Source organism: Dermacentor andersoni, chromosome 2 (assembly GCF_023375885.2).
Source record: "Dermacentor andersoni chromosome 2, qqDerAnde1_hic_scaffold, whole genome shotgun sequence".
Taxonomy (NCBI): domain Eukaryota; kingdom Metazoa; phylum Arthropoda; class Arachnida; order Ixodida; family Ixodidae; genus Dermacentor; species Dermacentor andersoni.
In genome coordinates this window covers 27,590,190-27,614,348 of record NC_092815.1, presented here as the reverse complement: position 1 = coordinate 27,614,348, position 24,159 = coordinate 27,590,190, and the positions used below count along the sequence as shown (strand labels likewise).

At 43.3% G+C, this 24,159-nt stretch overlaps 1 protein-coding gene across 2 annotated transcripts in view; it reads left to right on the top strand.

Annotated features, from left to right (window-relative positions):
- The window catches only part of LOC126542533 (unconventional myosin-IXa-like), a 99,912-nt gene that overhangs the window by 13,407 nt on the left and 62,346 nt on the right, over positions 1 to 24,159 (top strand). For both annotated transcript variants that reach the window (XM_050189646.3, XM_050189645.3), the window contains exons 2-18: positions 2,424 to 2,668; positions 3,233 to 3,592; positions 4,216 to 4,464; positions 5,098 to 5,192; positions 5,895 to 6,057; positions 9,716 to 9,816; positions 9,984 to 10,038; positions 10,296 to 10,373; positions 12,808 to 12,897; positions 14,411 to 14,524; positions 15,835 to 15,972; positions 16,643 to 16,764; positions 16,883 to 17,024; positions 17,985 to 18,168; positions 22,805 to 22,877; positions 23,006 to 23,155; positions 24,071 to 24,110. In XM_050189646.3, coding sequence (XP_050045603.1) covers positions 2,480 to 2,668; positions 3,233 to 3,592; positions 4,216 to 4,464; positions 5,098 to 5,192; positions 5,895 to 6,057; positions 9,716 to 9,816; positions 9,984 to 10,038; positions 10,296 to 10,373; positions 12,808 to 12,897; positions 14,411 to 14,524; positions 15,835 to 15,972; positions 16,643 to 16,764; positions 16,883 to 17,024; positions 17,985 to 18,168; positions 22,805 to 22,877; positions 23,006 to 23,155; positions 24,071 to 24,110 — 2,343 coding nt within the window. In that variant the 5' untranslated portion in view covers positions 2,424 to 2,479. The remainder of the gene's footprint in view (positions 1 to 2,423; positions 2,669 to 3,232; positions 3,593 to 4,215; positions 4,465 to 5,097; positions 5,193 to 5,894; positions 6,058 to 9,715; positions 9,817 to 9,983; positions 10,039 to 10,295; positions 10,374 to 12,807; positions 12,898 to 14,410; positions 14,525 to 15,834; positions 15,973 to 16,642; positions 16,765 to 16,882; positions 17,025 to 17,984; positions 18,169 to 22,804; positions 22,878 to 23,005; positions 23,156 to 24,070; positions 24,111 to 24,159) is intronic.

Sequence of the window (24,159 nt, the reverse complement as noted above, 5' to 3'; positions counted from 1 at the left end):
TAAGAGAGGAATAGTACCATACCCTGCTATTGAGCTCTCTGGTAGCAGATTACCTGTAAGTGCCGAACACAAGTTTCTCGCCATCATATTGGACTCGAAACTCACAATTATCCCGCATATTAAATACTTGAAGGCTAAGTGCCTCAAAGCAATGAACTTATTGAAGCTTCTATCAAGTACAACATGGGGCAGTGACAGGAAATGTTTTTTGAACTTGCGTAGGTGTCTTGTCGGCTCACGTCTTGACTGTGGCGCGATAGATATCAGTCCGCTACACCAAGTGCCTTAAAGATGTTGGATCCTGTCCATCATTTAGAAATCTGCCTTGTGAACATATACTTCAGGGCAAGCCCTGTACAAAGCCTTTATGCAGAAGCAAATGCGTGGTTGCTTCATCTTCAGAGATCATATAGCAGTTTTACATATTTCCTGAAAATAAATTCAAATCGTGAACATCTGTCTCATTCATCCATAAATGGTATGACCGCTGCCACAGTCTTCTATAACCGACCTGCGGCGAGAAGTATGTTCTCTTTGCGTGTGAAGGACCTTAGTGAGGAAATGGGCGTTCCAGTGCTTGAGCATTGTCCTAAGGCCCCAGTGAAACTGGTACTGCCCTGGCAGTGGCAGCTGATAGAGTGTGACACATCCTTTGCCGAGGTCACTAAACATGCACCAGAGGCACATATTAAAATGCATTTCCTAGAACTCCAGTACAAGTACTGGTGCACAGAGTTTTACACAGACACTTCTAAGTCGCATGCCGGGGTGTCTTATGCAGCCGTTGGTCCATCCTTCTAAGAATGCGGTGTACTGCACGCAGAAACAAGTATTTTTACGACTAAGGCCTATGCACTACTGTTGACTGTGAAGCATAAAAGGAAATTAAAAAAAAAAATTCTATTTACAGACTCCCTAAGCATCATAAAAGCCTTGAAGTTACTCAGTAAACACAAAAACCCGGTACTTACTGAGCTCTATGCCATTCTCTTTAGAGTACATATATCTACCCAGCATGCCATTATATGCTGGGTACCTGGCTATAGAGGCATCGAGGGTAATGTACTAGCAGACCAGATGGCCACATCACATTGCAAGCTGTTATTCCTACCGCTGCTGTCCCAGTCACAGATCTGAAGCATTTCTTAAGAAAGAAACTGCGAAGCCACTGGCAATGCTTGTGGGACGTGGAAACAAAGAATAAGCTTCACTTGAGTAAGCCACAGTTAGGTTTCTGGCCCCCCAAAATGAAAACACAACGAACTCATGTCCCATTCTGTCGACTCCAGATAGGACACACCTATGGCACCCATAATTTTTTACTGACTGGAAATGAGCCTCCAACCTGTAATAGATGTGGTGAGAGGCTGACCGTCCTCCACGTCCTCCTGAAGTGTCAGGAAGCTGAAGCTGAGAGAAAGAAACATTTTCCTCTTGTATGCTGCCAGTACACCCCTCTTCATCCTGTAATGTTTCTAGGTACAGAACCATTCTTTGACACCGAAGCATATCTAGGATTCTTGAATGATATCAACTAGCATGTTTTTAGCCCCATAAATTTATAGCATGTCCTCATTCTAGAGGATGCCGCTGTCATAGTAGTTTTGTATAGCACATGCCTCCAGGCCCCTGCATCTCAAGGGCTCTGTTAAGGCAGCAGTGCTTCTTGCAAATGTTTATCTCTGACATATTTTACTATATCATCATTATTTTGCAACATATCTTTCGTGTCCATTGCACAGTTAATTAACCATTGGCATAATTGTATCTCATATACATATTACGCACGTTACAACAACTGTTTTTTAGGCCCCTTTACAGCCACTCGACATCTACCTCTCGTTATTCATAGCTCCACAGTGGACTTATAACACCAGCCTGGCGCTCTTTGGCCATATTTGGCCCTTGCGCCACAAAACACCACATTCATCATTCATCACTGTTCACATTCTTCTTTAGAGTTCTTTCGTCATTCCTTGTCACAATCTTGAATATACTCATGGACAACTTTCCGTGTCAATTATAGGAAAACTACAGAGGTAAAGCACACATAAGTAAGAACACTCCCAGAAATAGTGCCGCATCCTTATTTGCTTTGGTTTAAGCTTGGAAAGAGAAAACATAAACATGTTATTTACAACAGCACAAAAAGACAAAACATGCCACTGAATTCTAAATTTGGTTTATTTTTATTTTTTCCATGTTTGGGCAAATGCGAAGCCTCGCTTGTGGAAGCTACGCTTGTTCAGTATCTGTTTCAAGAGACCGAAAGTACTGTCGGACGCTGCCAGACTACTTGGTGCAGTAATACATGTGCAGATGCTCCGACCCTGTAACTTTCCCTTCATTTCCACAGAAAGTTGTCTGCGAGTGTAGTAGTCTAGAGAACTTCATTGTTGGTTCCCTTTTGTGTGCTTCTGCAGTGCCTGGCGGTGCGTGATGGGGGGCTGCGCCCTGTAACCTGGGGCCTTAAGCAGCCATGTCTAAGAGCCGCTATGTGCTCCAAGTGCATGTGGGGGCGTTCAGCAACCTATATGAAGCACTTTCCATCGAGGCCAGCAAGCAGACAACAGCCGCTGACATTGTCGCCTGCATTGCTGAGAAGCTGGGCCTGTCACTGCCACGGGACCTTGAGCTGGCTGAAGTGGTCCACAATGCTAATGGAGAGGTGAGGAAGATTCTGTGTTCTTAAGCTGCTTCTACTTAGGTGGTACGTGCATATTGAGAGTGTTTTGGTGGTTTGCTATGAATGGACAGCATGACAGAGCAAAACTTCAGGGAAAAGAACAACACACGTTCGATCAGTGTCTCTTTCTTTTTTTGTTTCATCTTCACCACCCTGTTAGTGCATGATCAGCATACACTAATTTGTCCCATTTCTCCTGCTAAAACATTTTGGTGAATTCGCTTTGTTTAACTAACTTCCTTCTGTGTTCACTAACAGTTGTCTTGTATACATTGCAAGCTATTCTTGCCTTTATCCTTGCGTAAGCTTAGATGTCAAGCACACATATTTGGACAAGCTAGCGTCACTTGACATTCAAGAAGGAAGCTCTGTGCAAATTTTTCAACATGCTTTCTACACAAGCAATTCACAAACTTAAAGCTTTTATTACCAGGTGTAGCTGCAGCTCTTAAAAACCAAACCTTTTGCTACACTATGTGTGGTACTTCATAATCAGTAATCCTTGATAACATGAGTTACCCTTGATGGTGGGCATGCCCTCTGCAGGAGTGCAAGGAGAGACACTTGGGCCCAGACGAGTTCCCGGTGCAGCTGCAGCTGCTGTGGCCTCAGCAGGACACGCACCGGTTCTGCCTACGTGAGCGCCTGTCGGCGCAGTCGGCACTGGCGCTGCCTGGCACCAACTCGGCTGACGCACACTTGCTGCAGGACTACTTCCTGCGCTTTCTCTACCACCAGCCGCGTGATCGGGACTACTCCGACCTGTGCCAGCTGCCTGATCTGACGGAGCAGACACTTCTCGAGAACCTCAAGGCACGCTTCGAACGGGGTCACATTTACACCTATGTTGGGTCCATCCTCATCGCTGTAAACCCTTTCAAGTTTTACCCCATCTACAACCCCAAAGTAAGTGTGGCTGCTGATGCTTTCTGTTACTACACAGTTTGGATGTGGGGGAGGAACATAACAGTGGAGGCGACTTGCACACATTTGCTCTGTTATAAAAACACAGAATTTGACAAGAATGCTGGTTCCTGATCCTTACAGAATTGTTTCTTGGCAGAATTCTAAGCTGAGCTAATTGATTTTCATTCTAGTCAGTTTTGTTGGCAGCAATGAAATAGTGAGACAATGAAAAGAAGGAATCTTTATGTGCACATACTGCAGAATTTCAATTTGCATGTTTAGGGAAAGTCACAATTATCACAACTGGCGATTGGGTATTTACCACCTGCTATGGTCCTATTATTACAGGTTGTTTTAATGGGCTCATCTGGTTGTCATTTTGGACCAGATTTTTTAAAAAAGTTTTGTTTTAGTGTGGCACCTGCTGATGAACACCAATGTTTGTGTACCTGTTGTGTACCGATGTTTCGTGTACCTGTGCTTGCTGAATCCTCAAAAGTTTAAATTGATGGCCTGTCTTATTTTCACAGACTCGTATAAGCCTCATTAAAAATTTGTCTGATTCGCTGCTCATGTGGAATCCATGTATGTGTGAATTTAATTCTTTGGTTTGACTTCTGCAGTATGTTCGGCTGTACCAAAATCGACGGCTTGGTGACTTGCCCCCTCATATCTTTGCCGTGGCGGATGCGGCCTACCATGCCATGCTGCGCTCCCACTCCAGCCAGTGTGTGGTCATCTCAGGAGAAAGTGGCTCAGGCAAGACTGAGAGCGCCAACTTGCTGCTACACCACCTGACAGCTCTCAGCCAAAAGGGCTCATATGGCCGTGGTGTTGAGCAGACCATACTCAGTGCTGGCCCTGTGCTGGAGGTAAACGCTTCTGTATTGTGTTAAAAATATATTGGAGTTGGGGTTATCATGCTGTTCAACTTCTGGGAGCCTTATAGGTTTCAGAAAGGGCCAAGAACACTTTTTATCTGTGGGCCCTGACTTGTAGTGCGACAGAGAGTGCAGATATGCAGCCTTTAAATAACCCTTCATGGTCATTTGGTCATGTATGCACACAGTTTCAAATAGATTGTTGCAAGGCTATCAAAATGATAACTCGTTTATGTGAATGGCTGACTTGCCCACTTTTAAGCAGAAAGTCACTATATGGCTCCGCAATGTTGAGACCTGTCTCTAGACAGCTGCTACTTCAACTTGTTCTCTCTCTCTCTTTTTTTAAAAAAAGCAGTAAGGATAACTGCTAACATGTTGCTGCATGTTGCACAGCTCTGTGAAAAATATGAGGATGCAAAGATTGATGTAAAGGAAACATAAAAAGATTCTTTATGGAGCTGTATCTGGCTGTGCTGTTTTGTGATGATGCATTTAGACAAAGTAGCGTTGTATTTATTCTCTGGTTCATCGCATGCTTTCTCACTGTTGCCAATTTCTCAACAATCTTCGAGCTAGCATCTGAGAATGATGATATATTAAGTGATTTTCTCTTTATTCTAGGCTTTTGGGAATGCCAAGACCAAACACAACAACAATTCAAGTCGATTTGGCAAGTTTATCCAAGTCAACTACAGAGAGAATGGCATGGTTCATGGGTAAGACAACCAGCAATGAATATTGAAACATACATCATTTGTCAGCGGCACCTGCTGCTCACTTTCCATGTGTAGCTTCCTTTTTAAGGAACACTAAAGAGAAATGTTATGTTAAGCTGGTTTGGTAAGCTATGCTTATGGAGTACAGGAAACATCAGTCTCACTATGAGCAGAGTATTAACAAGTCAGAAAAAACGCAGAAACGATATGTAGCTCCTTCTGATTTTGTGATGTTTTGAAAGCATCTGCTCAAGTCTAGTTAGCACTGTATTGATGAAGAAGGATTACATTGCATTCTAAGGAACAAAATACTTGGCATAGTGAGCTTGAACTTTTCCTAAGCAAAATTGGGCCAAATATCAAAAGTACTTGAAAATCCATAACATCATACGAAAGTGCCAGTGCTGTAGTTAGGGCACAAAATTGGCATAGTGTTTTATTTTCTCTGCTTATCAACATTTTCCCGTCCAATAAATTAGAATGAGGCTTGAAGAAATACTTCCAGGCTAAACTAACTTAATGCTATTGACTGTATAAATGTGAAAGCACTTGATAAAGCAGCATTATTGCTTAATTTAAATTTTGCTGAGCATTATTGTGTGTGGCCTTCATTACATTTGATTTCATAACTATCATGGACCGTACTCACTGCATAGGTGCAATTCTGAAAGTAACTTCTCATTCTCCTTGGGGGTCCTTCAGAGCTGTAGTGCAGAAGTACCTGTTGGAGAAGTCACGCATCGTGTCTCAGGCCAAGAAGGAGCGTAACTATCATGTCTTCTACTACCTGCTGGCGGGGGCCTCCAAGGAAGAGCGCGAGGAGTTGCACCTGACTCGTCCTGAAGACTATTACTACCTCAACCAGGTATAATGCATGGATAATGATAAATTTTTTTCTGTTGAAGTGGTGTTATCCTTGGTGCCGAATGCATGTGTTGTTGTCGTGGTAGCTTTCACAGCACAGCAGCAACAGGATGGGTGCTTTTGAAGTTTGAAGTGAAGTTTATTCAATAATCTGGTGAAACAATACCTACAAGCTACAGTCAACTTCCAATTTTGCCGATTCCCTAGGGGCTGCAACAATGTCCGAAAAAATGAATGCATACGTTTTACTGCCCCCAGGGCACAAATCGCCACAGAAACATCTGAAATAGCTCTGAAGGTCTGATTATTATCACTTATTAGGCACATTGGTGCTTGTACTGTGACAGGAGATGACGAGTGCACGCATTATAATTAAGGAATACATACCTTTTCTCATGACAGTTGCCCCTTCCCACTCTTAATATGCTTCACCGCGATACCTCGCATATGCTTCGCCAAGTAACCCAGCTGTATTGCGGCGAAGCTGACTTTTGGGGACCAGTAATATGGAATGTGTTGTGCTTTCCACGCTTCGAAGCCATCGGCGAGGATTACAAAGGTGGAGTCGGCGCCATTGCTGACAGTGGCGAATTGTTTTAATGAAAAACACGGCTTGGAACAGCAAGAAGCTTCGTAGCGAACATTAAAGCAGCTAGGCCTAGTGTTGCTGCAGTGGTGCATGGGCTGTCAGCGGATCTGTGTGTCAGGGCACTGGTTGGAGGCGGTGAGACAATAAAAATGGTGGCGTTGGTGGCTCCGATTAATGACGTTTTGGACCTCCGGTCACGCCAAAAGTTAGGAAAATCAGATGCCGAAGGGTTCTTGCATCCAAAATTCCATACTTTCTTATACATTGACTCTATAGGTGCTGTGAAGGCGTACAAATTATCGGACGTGCCCATAAAATTGGTTGTTGACTGAGTATGCAGTAAGAGGACCCAAAGTGAAATCACTTTTAAGTCACCAGATGACACTAGTGGGGGCAAGGCTTTCATTTGATAAGAAATTTTGTGATCTGTTTTTTTGTGACCCATCTGATAAGCATCAGGATGACACATGCAAATTGTGCCAGGAAAGGCCAGCAATACTCAAACACATGTGGGAGTGCAATGTAATTATAGGAAGGATGGCAGTTACTCCGGAGACACTGTTGTTGAGGTGGGCCGCCGCTCTGCGCAGCTCAGACCTTGACATCCAAACGTGGGCAGGCGAGCTAGCCCGTTAGGTGGTGTTGAGGCGGGGCCTTGACGATCCCCCATGAAAGACCTAAGCCCTGCTCACGTTAAACCTTGCTGGACGTTCAGTAAAATTGTATCCATCCATCCATCCTGAAGAGCAACCAATGTTTTTCAGGAGGTGTGTGCTGCCATAATGTTTGCACACTATTAGTCTGACATTCATTATAATGAAGTCATATACGACACGGAAATATCTCTCTTTTACCCAATATTTATGATAAGCATATACTCATTATAAGCATATATTCATTACATGCTGATATCAATAAATATTTTAGATTTACATCGTTATATCTGCCATTTTGTCATGTTGACATTCAACTGGTCATGAATTTTCTTCGAAACAGATAATGGTTGTGATGTATTGGTGTGCAAATCCTAAATATCACTGAATTGAATCGAATATCTACCATTGGATTTTTCGAATGTTCAATATATTCGATATGGAAACACGTGCACTGCTACATGTCACATGCGCTGTGGAGCCCCTTGTGCTCGGTGCTGCCCAAGCGAGCGTTTCACTCTGTTTTCGGCGAAAAAAAATTGCCGAGTGCGCTGCGGACGGGCTGCCCCAGCTGATGTAGCAGACGTCATTGCATGCGCTCCCCGACATCGGCCCGATGTGGGATAGCACAAACAGTGCCTGAATTCTACAATTCGCACAATGGTGCCGTGTCGGCTTGGGCCACCTCAGTCGCTACGAGGTTCGTCCAGGTTGACAGGACCGATCAGAATGATAACACAATGCAGACAGAGGGAACAGCAATGATAACAGCGCGTATTTCGTAAAATGCGAAAGCATGTGCAAAGATTGGGTTGATTAGCCGCCAATACTCGTGCGGTGTTGAATATGCAGCAATGAACTTCAAGCTGCTTCAGCAGCTGTCATTCCTCACACGTAATCACACGACCGAACACAGTGACCCATCTTAGAAGCATATCAGCATCAAGCATTCTGCGACGGCTTGTGGCCTGTTACCACATCGGCCAGCTGCAAATATGCGGTGAATGCAGCCTAGGCAGTTAGGCTTAATGGTCACTGTTTTATTGGGCATCCGTAACTAAAGTTACGGTTTGGTGCCGAATCAACTCAGATATATTTGCATCAGCAGCACAACATTCGGAAAGCTGGCAAACTGCTTCACAAACCAAAGTGAGTGTTCGGAAGTTGGGCGAACTTGCTGTGACCCTCTAGATTTTGGAATCTTTGACAGGTGGCAAATCACGCGCTGAACTTGACAATGAAACAGAGTGGAAGATGACTGCTCTTTACTGTCGGCACTGCTATGCGTGGAACGGTAATCGAGTCATGTGATGCGCGGTCATTTCGTCTGTTGAGCAGATTGACCTTACGATAACCCACCTGCCAGAAAGTTAGACAAGCCTTTTTGTATTTTTGAGAAAAACTGGAAAACTGTACTTATGCAATTAATAAAAGATTGCTGCAAAACAGAGGTCTACTATTAAACTGAGAACCTCAGTGGTATTCAGTACAAATTGATGTCACTAATTCATTAGTTTCAGAGAAAAGAAAGCATGTGATTCTGTTCATCAGAAATTCTATAGATAAAAATAATATTTTCCAGACCTTCATATACTAGAACTGAGTTGTAATCAGTGCTGACCTACTAATTTGGTGTTCCCATTAATAAGAGTGGACCTTACTGTATTTCTTGATTTCTATGTACCTAAGTTATTGATAGCTTGCTACATTCGTTTGGTGCAATGCTAGGAGACTGCTGAACATGTGTTGCACCATGTTTTCGTGCCTAAAATTTGTAAGCATTAAATTTTGCGAAACACTTTATTCGATATCCGGCTTTCTTTTCCTTGATTTGATTCTATATTTTCTTCGAAATCTACTATTTGGTATTCACACACCCCTAGTGTAAAGGAACAGCTGTTTACAGAGACACTGTCCTCTTGTAGGGCCCAACAAACATTTGGGTCAAGGTTATTAAACATAAGTCGCATTGCAGGTTACATTATCATTAGTTGTGGTGTGTGATGCCCTGCACTCCAGTCATAGGCCAACATACTGGCGTGGAGTGGATGAAGGATGATATCGGCTGTGTGAAAGTTTTTTGCCATGAGACAGGAAACCAAGCTGGCCTTCATTCTGCTGGCACCATTCTAAGTGTCATGTGTCTGCACTGTAAATGCTGATGATGTTGCATCTTTTTGGATTGAGCTGGGTGTGTTTCTGCAGAATAGGGCAATGTTTAATGGGTCACGTCACCAAGTTTGGCATTTGCTGCTGCAGTGGTGCTTCCAATTAAGGCAGTAAAAATGAACCATTATGATAAGCTGTGTCAATTTATGAGGCATACTATGGGAACAGATTCCACTGTATGGAGTATGCCTTGAAAGAGTTGGTATTGCCTATTATATACAAAGAATTGGAACTGTTGCATTGTACAGAGTCAGTGCTACACCTTGGAAGGCACAGATGAAGCACAAGAGTACACCAAGTTGATGGAATCTATGCGCATGGTTGGATTCAACCTTGACAAACGGAAAAGGTGTGTGCTGATATAAATGGTTTCCTTATGTTTTCTTTGCATTTTGCATGGCGCTGCATTTGGAGGTTGTGATACTACTCTTTACTGGCTATCACATATTTCAAGTGCTGTAGCCATTGCATACTAGTGGGAGTTTTTTATTTGAACTTTTCTTAAATGTGTTGCAGGTTGATTCGAGTGTTGTCAGCAGTGTTACACCTTGGAAACATTGAGTTTAGCAAGGTATATATATTTTCTTATTTAAACCATGTTTTTCTGCAATCTGTGTGACCCGGTCCACACTGTGTTTGATTAGCTTTTTTCTGATGTGTCTGATTTGTTCAGTCTTGTGAGCTGAAATTCTTGAAAACCTGATGCTTCTTTGTATGGTTAAGAAAAAATGGCAGAAGGTACAGTAGAATGTGGAGCTTATATGCATTCCTAATGTTTTCTAAGATCACTCTGACTGGTGGCCCTTTTGGTTCATTTTTATCCCGCAGAAGTCTACCTACCACAGTGATGAAGCAGTGCAAGTAAAGAATCCTGAAGTACTTTCCCTAATCTCCTCCCTTCTTGGGGTAAGGTTTCATGAGAATGTGTTGAATTGTCAAACATTTTTATTTTTTTTGCTGAGTCAAACAGTTAAGAAAGCACAAAAAAACCAAACCTCTCCAGGCTTTGCTTGCTCGCAAACATGTCTTGAACACGGTGTTTCATGATGGCATCCTTAATGCCATTGTTTAAAGGAGTGGCATTGCAGATTTATTAACATTGCATTTTTTTCTGCCAGCTGAATGATGCATTGGGTGGACATGCAGGAGACACTGTTGTGAACAGTGCTAGGTTTGAAGTGTAATCCTTGCATTGCTAACCCTAGGCTCCCATGCTGTGATTGCATGCACACAGATGTGAGCCTATCATGGCAGTTCATGCCGGTGCGAATGAATCAAAGAACACATGGTGCTTACATAGGAAACATTTATTACTGCTGTGTAAAAAATGTGAGCTAGCAGAATGGTAAAGAGAACTTCCTCATTAAGGTAAAGGCTATGTTAAGAATAAATTGCACCAATCTTAGTCTTGTGCTTTGATGCATAATGGGAAACATTATAAAATATAGTCCCATGCAGACAGAACTCATGGGCTAGGTACGCACCCTGATGTTTGCACAATATTCAGGTGTTTAAGTGACTACGACTATCATTAAGACTAAGTGATTAATGAATGCAGTGCAGATCAGATTTACTCTTTCCTTACTGGGCCTATAAAAATCTATCAATTTGATCAACAGTTTTTCTACACATTGTTAAACACTTCTGTTTTAATTCTACTAGCAGCATCAGGTGCTGTCTTAAAGGATGACTAAACTTTAACTATTAGTCAGGTTTAAAAATTTTTGGCAGATGGGTGAGTTTGGAAAAATAAAAGTTTGACTGAAGGTATTGTTGATGCTAGCCTCCAGTGATCCTAGTACTTCCTCAATGAAACGACGAAAAATTTGTGCTTTGTTCTATTTGCAAGATAGTTTTTAAATTACAGCATTAGTGAAGGTATGGTTGTCTGTCTGGTTGTTTAATTTTCCAGTCCGACGTCTAGTCTGTTTTAATAATATCTCAAACAGTGGTAGATGCTCATGAGTGCTTGTTATTTTCATAATTGTGTTCGGCTGATATCAAGTGCAACTTTATTTTTCCCACCGTGGGTGGCTTTTAGCTATCAGCATTTCGACAGCATATGTGCATATTATTATGAACAGTCCTTCCCGTGGTGCGGAGTGTTCACTCACGCAATAGCATGCAGCCGATTTCAGACCAACCTGTGACTGAAGCTAGACTAACACTCTAATCTCTTACATTTTGAACACCGCCTACGGAAGTGCCCTTATTAATTACAGCACAATATTGTGCAACGCTTCACTTTACTGTACAATACCGTATAGACACTGAGCAAAGCATGTGGATGCTCCAGCACCAGTTGAATGCACGCTAGAGCAGTTTGATTGCACAGAGAAGCTGACAGAACGCAATAATCAAGTTTGAGGAGGCTACTGCATGCTTCCTGGCCTGACAGCCATTGCTTCTTGAGCCTAAAGAAAGCAGTAAAAAATATGAACTAGGTGGTTGCTGCAGTGAGTAAAAACAAGTGCTCCCTACGCAGTAAGAACTTACCTGTTTTCACATTTGCGAAGTTACTGCTTTTCTACATAGCATGAGCATCACTTTTGATGGCAACAAATATGCGTAGTAATTTTTTTGTGTGGGCTGACTTACAAAAGTTGGGAGCTGGGAGCCAGGCACATATTTCATATGCTTCAGATTTTTTCCTTTAAGTATTTAATCTAAGAATAGCAATATTTTCACTTTCATCATGTTGCTTGAGGTGCTTCTTTGAAATTTCACATAAGAATTCTCGAGAACTGTCTGAGCAATTACTGCTGTTTACATATATCCCCACCAATACACCAATAATCAGGCTATAATTCTATGTGCAACAACATACGTTGCAAATGTACTACATCTTAAAATAAAAGGCAAAAACCTAAAGCACTGAAAATAGACACATTTCTGATGGTAAGGAAAGAGTTATGAGAGAATATTCTTTTGCCAACATTTGTGGCTGTGGATATCGGTATCAGTAGGTGAATCGGTCAAGTGAAGTGCGTTAAATAACTTTTTAACCAGCAAGTTTAGATAGTGTGTTCTTATGAAATCAATGTCAACCGCTATGCAAAGCATATGGTTCTGGTAAAAACCGTGTGACTAGCAGTGGTTTAGAGAGATATGTGCTCAAAATGTATTGTGAAGCGTGCTGGTGTTCCTGGTGCTATTTTTTTGAGCTGCACATGTTCTATTTGTTGCAGTTACAGAACTCAATTGGCATACTCTACCTATTTCTTTAAATAGTGTGTTGCTGTTTGGGTTTATAGGACAGCAATGGGGGGAAATTCCTTTATGCGAATCTATGAGTGCAGTGGCCAGCCGTTACTAATCGAGCACTGCCTACTCCACTTAGGTCAAGGAAGAAACACTCAATTCTGCCCTGACCACAAAACGTGCCAAAGCCCCTGGGGAGACGTTAGTCATTAGCTACAAAATGCCAGAGGTAAGACCAGGTGTGCTCCTGGATTCTCAATTTTGCAGTCAATGCAGTTTTCACCATCTTCTACTCTAAAGGTTATCAAATCTTCGCATGCAGAAATACAGAGAAAGAGAGAAAAAGAAACAAGGAATTTTTCTCCTGCATTTATCAATGTTAGTAACCTGGTGGGAAAGTTGCTAAATGTTGTGAGATTTTTGTCGCCTTAACAACAAAAAATGTTTTTGAGTGACATAAATAACCAGAAAATTGTTCTAGTCCTCAGAGGAATTTGGATAGGTTTAGTGCCTTGCCTCCATTTTATCCCATGGTTGATACATACTTTCAATGCCTTTATTTCTAAAGGCACACTAAAGAGCTTATATAGTGAGCCACCTGATTTCATCCACGCTGCTTTTCTAGGCAAACCAAATGTGGAAATGTTATACCTTAAAATCAGAAATCTTATAGGAAATTAGGGGTTGTTTTGCCTTTTTACATTCTGACCGTTGACAGGAGGGAATCTAAAGCCAAAGCTTATACCCCTGTCAAGCGGGCAAGTTAAGTGCACTTATGGGGAGTGCACTTCGGGGCCTTGTGTGACATTTTAGGCTATGCGGTGCTGATGGGAAAACAGAGTGCACTCGCAGTAAAAAGCAACTTGAAGTTTTTGAAGAAGTAGATTAAAAAAAAAAAAAACCTTCTAAAATGGGATTGTTTTACATTATATTATACATAAAAACAACTTTAATCTATATTTTCTCAACAAAAAAATTTCAAAGATTTATATTATAGGAGTGTTGCAAGTCAATGCCGGCCAATACGAATGCCTAGCCAATCCAAAACAATATGGTGGCGTGTGACGAGGCGGCATTTGATCCTGCTAGAACAGAATATGAGCGACTTCTGTTCTGATTATTTTGTTAAAAGCTGTTCAACAACTAAAATGATTTTATGTGTCCTTTTTTTTATGCATTAGCTTTTGTAATATTTAAACCGCTGGCGGTGAGGCTATGCACTCAGCCAGCAAAGTGTGTTTCGTGAATGCACTTCGACTGGAGTGCACTCTTCTGCAAGTGACACTCCACTTGCGACGTTTAAATTTGGCAAAGTTCTCTTAAACCGAGTGACACTCTCCGTAAGTGCACTTAAGCACACTAGCAAGCATGAACACATCTTGCGCAATCACCGCGGAAATTTTTAATCAAAATGCTGCACTGGGGAAGTGCAGTAGCAGAATTAACTTGCCCGCTTGACAGGGGTATTCAAAAATAACACTGAAAACATTTAGGATCAATTAAAACAAGAAATAAAAATTTTAAGATAGCCATTGTCTTCATCAGTTTGGGACCTTTCACTAAATATATATGGAGTATCTTGGGCTGCGACTTTGTGACTTTGTTAAAAAAGAAGTTACTAACTCTGAGATTTATGCTTAAATTTTGTTGCTGTATGAAGGGGCTGGTTCTGTGGGCTCTGTGCGATAGCATTGATTTGTGCAGCATTTCTGTACTGACTGGCTGTCAACTATGTCTTTCAGGCTGTGGCTACGCGAGATGCTATGGCCAAGTGTCTCTATGGAGCTCTCTTTGACTGGATTGTTATGCAAGTGAACCATGCGCTGTTGTCTGCTAAGGACCTTCGGGAACATAAAGTTAGTACTGATTTATATGGTTAGTAAGTGTGTTTAAGCAGGCATATAGGGTTAGCATCTGGGTTAGCTCGTATAGCAGCGTGGTTGTACTTTATAAGTAGTGTGACCTGCACATAAACAATGAAAGGGGAGTGGCCGTAAAGGGAAGCTGGGAGCCTGTATTGCGCTGTCCTTTTAAGAATTTTTCAGAAAGCTACAGTTACAATTGAAGCAATGTGTGATCGGTATCGTTGGCAAATAGCTACTACATTTCCTGTGTGGTTCCTAGACAGTCAGTGAATTAACTGTTTGCGTTCTCAGCTGGCTGTTGTCAAAGCTGTCAAATCAGCTGCCTATGCCATTGATGTCTTCTCTTTCTACTATGTGGTTGCAGGTATCTTGCATGTATCTTGCATGTTTGCTGGTAGAAGAAAGCAATGTCAGAAATCAACCTTTGGCTAAAAGTTTACCTTAGTTTTGAACTTTTTTTCTGCCAAGCTACACCATACCTCTTTTTTTTTTTTCCTTTTCTTTTTTCTACCTTTGGCTAATTGTTCTGTTAAGTTTAGCTTAGTTTCGAACTTTCTGCCAAGCTACACCGTACCTCTTTTTTTTTCCCTTTTCTTTTTTCTACATTTGCATGTGTGTTTTTTTCTTGTTTTTTTTAATGGTCCTGACACAGTGCAAATTTTTTTTTCTTTATCTAAATACCTGTGCATGTTGTGGGATCTCAAATGTCCTATTGGGACAAAATAAGGAAAGCGGCAGTGCAAACAATCAAAAGGGCATTTATTGCGCCTTTTATACATCAATCAAGCCAGGCGGATCGATATCAATAAAACATGCTTATGGGCGCTAATGAATTGAGAAAGTCCAACTCACTGTGACAGGATATCAGGCAAATATGTTCAACCCATGCCAGACACCACTGCCTAATCGTTCACATGTACAGTCACAGGAACGGTGGTGTGTTTGAACGATTGTGTTCATCTATGCCAGTGCCCCTCTCTGAAGTCTCTTGCGGGTCCCGGTCCCGCAGATCATGGCGACAGGCGCATGACAAGTCTGTGCGCTCCACTGACCCTAAGCCAAAAGAGGAAGAGGCTCTTGACTCTCTTGCGCCCAAGTAACCCCGCTGTTGGGTGGTGTTAAGAGAGCAACACTTGTGCCATTTCTCGTACTAATGTGTGACTACACCAACTGGCGGTTGCGCTTAGCTACATGTGGAATCCGGATTACAGGAGATGCAAGAGTAATGTGGGAAAAACAACATAAGGGGGAGCAAGAGAGTTGAGTGTCTTCACATTGGTTATGCTGAATTTCTTCTACAGGGCAACAGCATAAGTGTGCTGGACATATTTGGTTTTGAGGACTTTGGTGATCACAACAACTTTGAGCAATTTTGCATCAACTTTGCCAATGAGCACCTGCAGTACTACTTCAATCAGCACGTATTCAAGTATGAACAGGTGAGACTACACAGCAACAGTCATTTCTTGCATTTATGGAAACTTTTGTTATGCTCATTATTCTTATTGTGTGTGTGTGTGTAGGCTGTACGCTTGGTGTAACATTTTAATGGAAAGTGCACATGCGGTCATTCTGCAGACAGCGTCTGTCATGCTAGGTGAAAGAAGCAGCAGCAGTTTTTGTTTTTAAATATATAAGGTTACGGAAGTGCTCTTCCTTCCAGTTCTTTTGTCTTCTCTGGAATTTTTTCAAGCTCATGTGATGGTGCTATGCAAGTGGGGTGAAAATTGTGCACTGCATATGACATCAGTTGCGCTAAGGAGGATGGTACTTTAACTTGTTTCACACTTGAGCATTTGCATGCATGCTCAACAGTCTCAATTGTTTTGATGTCCACCTGCTTTGTTTTTTCAACCCTTCGAAGGGCTACAGTTACCTATAATAAGATATGCACCTAAGATTTTTTTGCATGGCAGTGTTGTTCCAGATAAAGCCTGTGAATCTTTTCACTGCAGAGTGCTAATTTTGTGCAAAGTGGTTTTAAAACAACATTATTATGAAAGGAAGGCTTCATCAGGACAGTATCCTAAGTTGAGCACTCTGTTGTGATCGCCTGGCTGGGTGTTGTTTCTGGCAGCACAAATATTTCTCTCTTGATCTTCGTTGCAGGAGGAGTACCAGAAAGAAGGCATCCAGTGGAAGAACATTGAGTTTACAGACAACACAGGCTGCCTAAATCTGATTGAGGGAAAGCCCCATGGCCTGCTTTGCCTGCTGAATGACCAGTGCAAGTATGTGTTCGGATGCAATGTGGGCTTCTGACTCCATCCTGCTTAACTTACTCTGTCCTGGATTTGGAGATTCATTGGTGGGTGGGCTTGCTTACACTTGCTCTATGGTTGTACACAGCTTCTCTGGGGCCACAAATGCCATGCTGCTGCAGAAGTTTGTGAATCACCATAAGAAGAATCCTTTCTATGACATGCCTCAAAAGCGGGAGAATGCTTTCCTGGTGCACCACTATGCCGGACGGGTCAAGTATCAGATCAAGGTTGGTATGAAGACCATAGAAAATCATTTTGCTTTAAGGTGTGAAACAGACAAGAACTGTGTTAGTACGCATTCAAGGCCTGTGCCTGCCCTACTGTTCAAGTTGTAAAAGTAAGGGAGACCTAAGGGTCAAGGCCAAGCCAGTGTGACTAGTTCAAATGTTCTACAAGTGTAATTTGTTGCAGACATTTTCATTAATTAAAGAAAATCTCAAATGTGCAAGTATGTTGAAACACAAACCAGCCTTATGTGAATTTTGCATTTAAGTTTTCATATGAAAATAATTGTTTTTGACATTCACTTAATTTTGAGAACCATCAAATGTTCAGGAATGCCAAGATGGAATGGAACCTCATTAAACACATAGTTCCTTAATATGTATTTACAGTCTATACATAGTCACAGAATTATCATTTTGACTAATTATTATATCAATAAATAGTGCTGTGTACCCAAAACCTCAGCTTGTATTTCCCCTGCATTTATTCCAGGTGCCTTGCACATGATGTTTAATACCGTAAAAAATTGTAAAATTGTAGTAACGCCTGAAATTTGAAATAAAGTCTAGCTAAAGGGATACCAGGATGAAGGGGTGCAATTATGCCTACTTGCAGTTTACTTCACTATTGCGACAAATCCTGAAATTTCAGCTGTTTTGACATAGAGCCCACATTAGTCATTTACCACTTTGCACTCTTAAAACGCAGCAATGATGGACATGTCATGACAAGAAAGGCCTGCTAGATATGAAGAGCTTGTAAGGTTCAAGTATGTATATATAAGATGCCCAGTGTTTGAAGGTTAAAAGCCTGTACAAGCTGGCCATGTACAATGAGGTGGTTGTATGGTATTTAAAGTGCATGTCGTGAGGTTGAGCCCATGTATTTTTTGTTGCCATTCTCTATTGCTTTTCCATATTTCTTGCTGGTCTCACTGGTGCCTTCTGCTCTTCACTAACCAGGACTTCAAGGAGAAGAACTTGGACTTGATGCGGCCTGATGTGGTGATGGTGCTGAAAAGCTCTAGTGTCGCGCTGGTCCGAGAATTGGTGGGCGCCGACCCTGTGGCCTTGTTTCGTTGGGCCATCTTGCGAGCCTTCTTCCGCTCTTATCATGCATTGAGGCGCACCACCTCTCACAGTCAAGGTTTGTGCTTACTTTGTGCATTGATAAAGTTGACTGCTTCGTAGTTTGGTCTTCAGTTCGATTCGATGGCTCCAAGAGCATTGTGCTGTAATTTCAGTGCTCCCTACTTGTGGGCTTTGATGTGTGATAGAGCTTATGAAGAACATTTGTATGACAGTATCAACGTAACGGCCTTTGGAAATATGTGGCCTTAGGAGCTTCACTATTAGGGGAGGCTTTTAAATATTCAGAAGACAAGTATGAAAGATTGAAGGCAATTTTTTTTTAGACATCAGAGGACCACTGGGATGTTTCGTTGGACTATATTGCTTAAAGGGACTGACAACCGATTTTTAAAGACCTATTTTTTTTATGGCACAACGCAAAGCTCATCCTCGGCAGTGTAAACAGTGCAGCGGTTACTTCCAAAAGCGTGTGGATATTTAGTAAGCAGAATTTTTCAATCCTAGCAGCCTCTAAAGAAGTAAGAGTCCCTCCTCCAGCAACACTGAGAGGTGAGAGCAATATCGATAGCCCGCCTCGCAAATTGTTAAAAGCCGCCCATCATTCTGCTTTCATAGCAGTGAGTATAACTGTGGTTAACCACCTACATTTCGACCTTTACAACCACTTTTGAAAATAAAAGGCTGGTGCAATAAGTTCGCATTGTTGTACAGACATTCTTATATTTGTACCACGTATTTTCCCAAGTACACGCATATGTCATCGCTGGCTGGCCCCCATCGTCGTCGTTCTTTCGATAGACGAGCCAAGCCAACTCACCAAAAATGAAAGTGAAAGCAGCACCACTTTTCTGCTCACTTCAAATGAAGGCATATCTGCACATTTGTAAATCAGGAAAAACTTATAATAAAAAGTATACTGCATTTCAATACTACAGTCAAACCCGGCTATATCGAACTCGCAAAAAAGCGCCTATCAGTTCGATATAGAGCATAATTCGATATAAGCCTGCTAAATAATTGGATGTCATAAAAGCACATGTCATTTATAAAATCACTTTATTAACGAAACTAGCTTAGTTTGACATAAATTAGTCCTGCATTTTCTTCTGCTTGGGCAATTTCGCTGCCTGCGACCTACGCACTTCCCCACGTTGTCTAAGGAGTCGGAGCAGCTGAGGCCGCAACCTTCCGCATTCGCGCAGAAACGCCGGACTAATGCGAGTGCACCAATCACTTCGGAGGATGTGGGCAAAGGACCGTAGTTGCTTTCCTCAATGTGCCTACTTTCATTTGTGCTCGGTACGATGTCGGCATTGTAGTCTTCGTTTCCGGGCTCTACCGTGGTCGCGACACCATCATCTGCACTCACAAACTCGTCCACCGTTGATTCGAATGTCCCGAAAATTTTGACAGCTCGCTCCAAACTTCGGCAACACCGGCAACGGCTTCGTCGCATTCATCAGAATTTACAGTCCTCACCGAGCACGCGGAAACCGGCACGTATGAAGAACCCCTCGTACACGGCCGTGCGTACGCGTCGGGCGCCATGGGCACCGGGTTGCGAGTCTGGCCACTTTAGCCCTAATCGTGCCGATAGTGCTCCTCGGAATCTTGCACGCTGCGGGGACATCCAACTTCTCATCGCGTTCGACGCGATTTATGATTTCGAGCTTCACGACGAAAGGCGAATTCTGCCGCTTCATCACGGCAACACTGCGGGAGAGGGCCCACAAGGCGCAAACACGATAAACCAGAGAAGCAGCCAGAGAACTCGCACTTTCGCCATCTTGCACGAAGAGAGCACAAGAGCTTCTGATTGGCTGTCTGAGCAAGCGCTGTAGGCGGGCCAGGATCATTTTTTGCTGGGGAGTGTCGCTAGATAGTGATCTAAAGAAAGGAAGGACGCTTGATTCTGCAACCCGTGAGGGAGCACGGCGAAGCGTCGTCAGGGGAGAGGGGGTGACAGGTGAAAGATGATAGAGAAAGAGGGAGGATCTCCACTATGCGCGACAGGGGGAGTGTCGACGGCTCGCCCGAACAGCCCGAGGCAGCGCGGTCACGGTAGGGAGAGCGGTTGGATGGAGCCGCGCCGCCGGGTTTCCCCGCTACCGCGAGGGAAAGCCAACTTCTGGGGGCACTTTTCCGCCGCTTGACGTTCAATATATCGGGAGTCACTGCAATATTTGTTCGATGTAAGCGTAATTTTTGCTATATATACTCGTTGTAACTATACCGTGACCAGAAATTGTTCGATATATAGAATAATTCGATGTAAACGGGTTCGATATAGTCGGGTTCGACAATAAAAAGACCAGGAACCGCGTACACTTGTAGAAGGTCCTGTGGTGGACTTCTTGTGCAGCTTCATGTTTTTGCCGTGTGGGGCACCACAGGTAATTTTTCGTGACATTTAGTGATGGATTAAAAATATAAATACATGTTTAATGAGAAAAACCTGGTTCGTTTTTGCCACTACGATAGCGAAACATTCCATCAGCAGGGTTATCTCAATTCATGTTCTGAGCTGTAGTCTGTCACTTTAAATGAAAACATAAATATGATACAGTCGAACCCACTTATAACGATACCGGTTTTAACAATATATCAGTTATAATAATGAAAAGCCGCTGCACCGTCAACTTTTGTATGTTTTTTATGGGGAAATAACCCACTTACTACAATGTCCTCATGCTGCATTATCGATTATAACAATGAAGTCTGGCTCCTGGGCGTCCTTGCCGAAAGGTGAGGGAATGTGAAATCCTCGAAAAGAAAAAAAGAAGAAAAAGTAAAATGCAAGTCGCTGGACAATCGCCTGCCACCCCAATTGCCACCGCGCGCTTCTCTCCACGAGAGATGCATGCCCGCCTTGCACGCATCTTTCCTGTTGCCCTTCCACTCCTCTGAACACGAATGGGCTCCATCCGTGGCTCTGCGCCACGCCACCCTCCGAAACACGAATGGACCATGCCAACTGTACTGCTAGCGCACCTCCCAGATTGCTCGCTGGGCCCTCACAGTTGGTTCTTTATTCTATGGCCCCCATTCTGCACAATTCTGCTAACGAATTAAGTTGCTCGTGCTTGTCTTTGTTTGTTGCGTCGAAGTCGTTCCTGGCCACGTTGCTTCTCAGCCTCGTTTGACTCGCCGCCGAAACTGAAGATGGCTGATCCACCCGCTGACCATCGACAATGCACGACATTGCCGGTGAAAATAAAGCGCACTGCTATATATTTGGAAACAAAGTGCTTCCTACCGATGAGGCGATCATCGCGAACGTACTTGCATTGGATAGCCACAGTGATGGCCACGACGGCAGCGCTGACGTGGTAAGGCAGGCTGCCTCACCGTTGTCCCTGCGGGAGGTCCTGTAGTTGAATTAGTCCCTCACGGGCTTGTTTTCGTGAGGGACCTTCTGCTTCACTACGTGGAGCACCTGGATGCCTTGGAGATGGATGTCAGCAAGCTTTGCATAAAGCAAGCAAGACTGATGGACATGCGGTTTTCTCGTGCAAGCCAGTGGGAAGTATGTGGTGAGATGCTAGTGGCGATCACGTCTCAGCGTTTCTTCTGGATTTGTCAAGCTGAGATGCTGCAGTGGCAACCTTCCCGCATTTTTTAAAAGGCGCGTTTTGGGGCCACCAAAGCGATGCCTTGGTGGAGCTCGTATGCCACTTGCTGTCCGTGACCTCTCTTCGCAGTTGTTATAGCAGTGCCATTCTTGAACATCTGACAGCCACGGCTTGTCAACAACACGCGATCGAAGCGTGCAGGGAGCATAGTTAAACAGTTAAACAAGTCAACACAATCAGAAGACGGATGGAGGAAAGCAGTGGGGAGGAGAACTGGCCTCCCGGCCATTATAGTTTTCTTGGAACAGCTACGCCATCACCCGTTTCGAATTCTTTTTGTGCAACCTGGTCATAACAATTATCGGTTATAACAATGGAATTTTTGTGGCAATTGAATATTGTTATAGGTGGGTTCGATTGTACTGCCTGTAGCGTGGACACACTGTTTTCACTGCTCTGACGGTGCCTCTATGCGTGTAGGAATGTGGCCTGTAGCAGCCGGTTCTGTTTGTCTAGATAGATGCATAGAGGAAGGAAATAAACTAGGCGGGAGCATTACGTCAAGCAGCCAGCCTTCCTGAGCCAACTCTTCGTGAAGCAGCCCCTTTGCTTCTTCTCTCTCAAAAAGTTGGCACTACACAGGACCCTGCTCGGCATACTTGGCCCAGAGGGCTTGATTCCCTGCCGGGTTAGCTGACACACACTTACTTGGGTTCTTTGCCACCTGCCCAGTGCATGTTTTCTCCCAGTGTGCTTATGTAACTTCGGTCATTTATTTCAACCTGCACATTAATCGTCTTCGTTGCAACATGTGAGCATGGCAGCTGCTTGTTGCTGCTGCACTCGTCCTTTTGGGAGAGCATGCGCTGAGTGCTTCGGTAGAAGACGCTAAAGCTTACTGTGACATGATCATGTGTTAGGCCAACTCTTTCACCTTCATTTGTGTTGCACAATGCTCCAGCCTAGTTCTTTTCTTCCTTCATGGATAAATGAACGCTTAATGGTCCTTGGCAGCGGAGGGCAGTTGAGTCAGCATCAGTGTAAACTCAATAGAAGATACATTTTGCCAGTCAGCTAATCATTGTTCAAGGCTTTTTGTGCTTGTGTATCTTCTTCCAGGACGTACAAACTCAAGTTCCAAGAGGCCATCTTTGGCTTACAGAGGAAGGCACTCCGGAGATGGATATTCCAAGTGGGTTTTCCTTTCCATTCCAGTTCTATCAGTTTTTTGTTCAATTGTTCGAGGGCAATTTGCTTTTTGATGGAGAACACTTACAGTTCTGCAAACGGTGTTCATGGACATAGAATTTATCTTTGCAGCAGCAACCAAGTCTCTTCAAGGCGGACATCTCTCGGCACGGGCGCTTGCCCTGGCAGTTTTGCAGCCACCTCCTGCCCTGTGCACCGCGGAAACACACACCTCTGTGCCAGTGAAGCCAGTGTTCTCGAACGAGCGAACCAGATTATGATGTAAGTTGGCTTTTTTCTCTCTCTTTCACCTTGGCATGCTTTAATATGCAGTCAATGTCCGATTTTTCCGACTCCCTAGCGGCTGCGAAAACGTCCAAAAAATCGGGCAGTCTGAAAAATTGACTGCATGCCTTTTGCTGCCTAGAAGGGCTCAAAATGTCACAGCCACGTCTGAAATAGCTCTAAAGGCCTGTCAGTACACTTTTTAGGAGTATCGGTGCTCATACTGTGATAGGAGACGGCAGGTTCACGTGTGTATAATTAAGGAATACATACCGTGTTCCCTGACCATTGCCCCATTTGCACTTCATGTATGCTTCACCGAAAAACACTGCTGTATTGGGGCGAAGCTGACTTTTGGAAACCGGCATTATGCAATGCGTCGTGCTATCCGAGCTTCGAAGCCATTGGCGAGGATTATAAAGGCGGAGTCGGTGCCATTGCTAACAGCGACGAATTATTTCAATGAGTGATCGGATCTGCGTGCAATAGCACCTGTAGAGGCGGCGAGATAATCGAAATGGCGGTTGTGATGGCTTCATATAATCCCGTTTCGGACCTGCGGTCATGACAAAAAGTCCGGAAAATCAGACACTGAATGGTTCTTGCACACAAGATTTCAGACGTTCTTATACATTGACTCTATGAGGTATCATGGTGGCGCTGCGGAGGCATCTTCATTATCGGGCATGTCTGAAAAATTGGGCGTCCAGAAAATCGGTCGATGACTGTAGATGTACTGTGTGACACACACGTGCAACAGTGTTCATGCCCTCATAAAAAATTGCAGCATTATGAACTAGCTGTCTTTGTTACTCTGAGTGCATGGTTGTCTGACATTCTCCATGCCAGCTGTGGCGAAGTTTTACTTATGTCACTTATACAAACTATTGTTGTTGATTCATTTTGATGCAGGAAAAACAAGAATACCAGGTCGCGAAACAGAGTGGACAAGGTGAAGGCACTGAACTGCTTTTCTTTTGTTCAGAACAGAGTCCTCAATG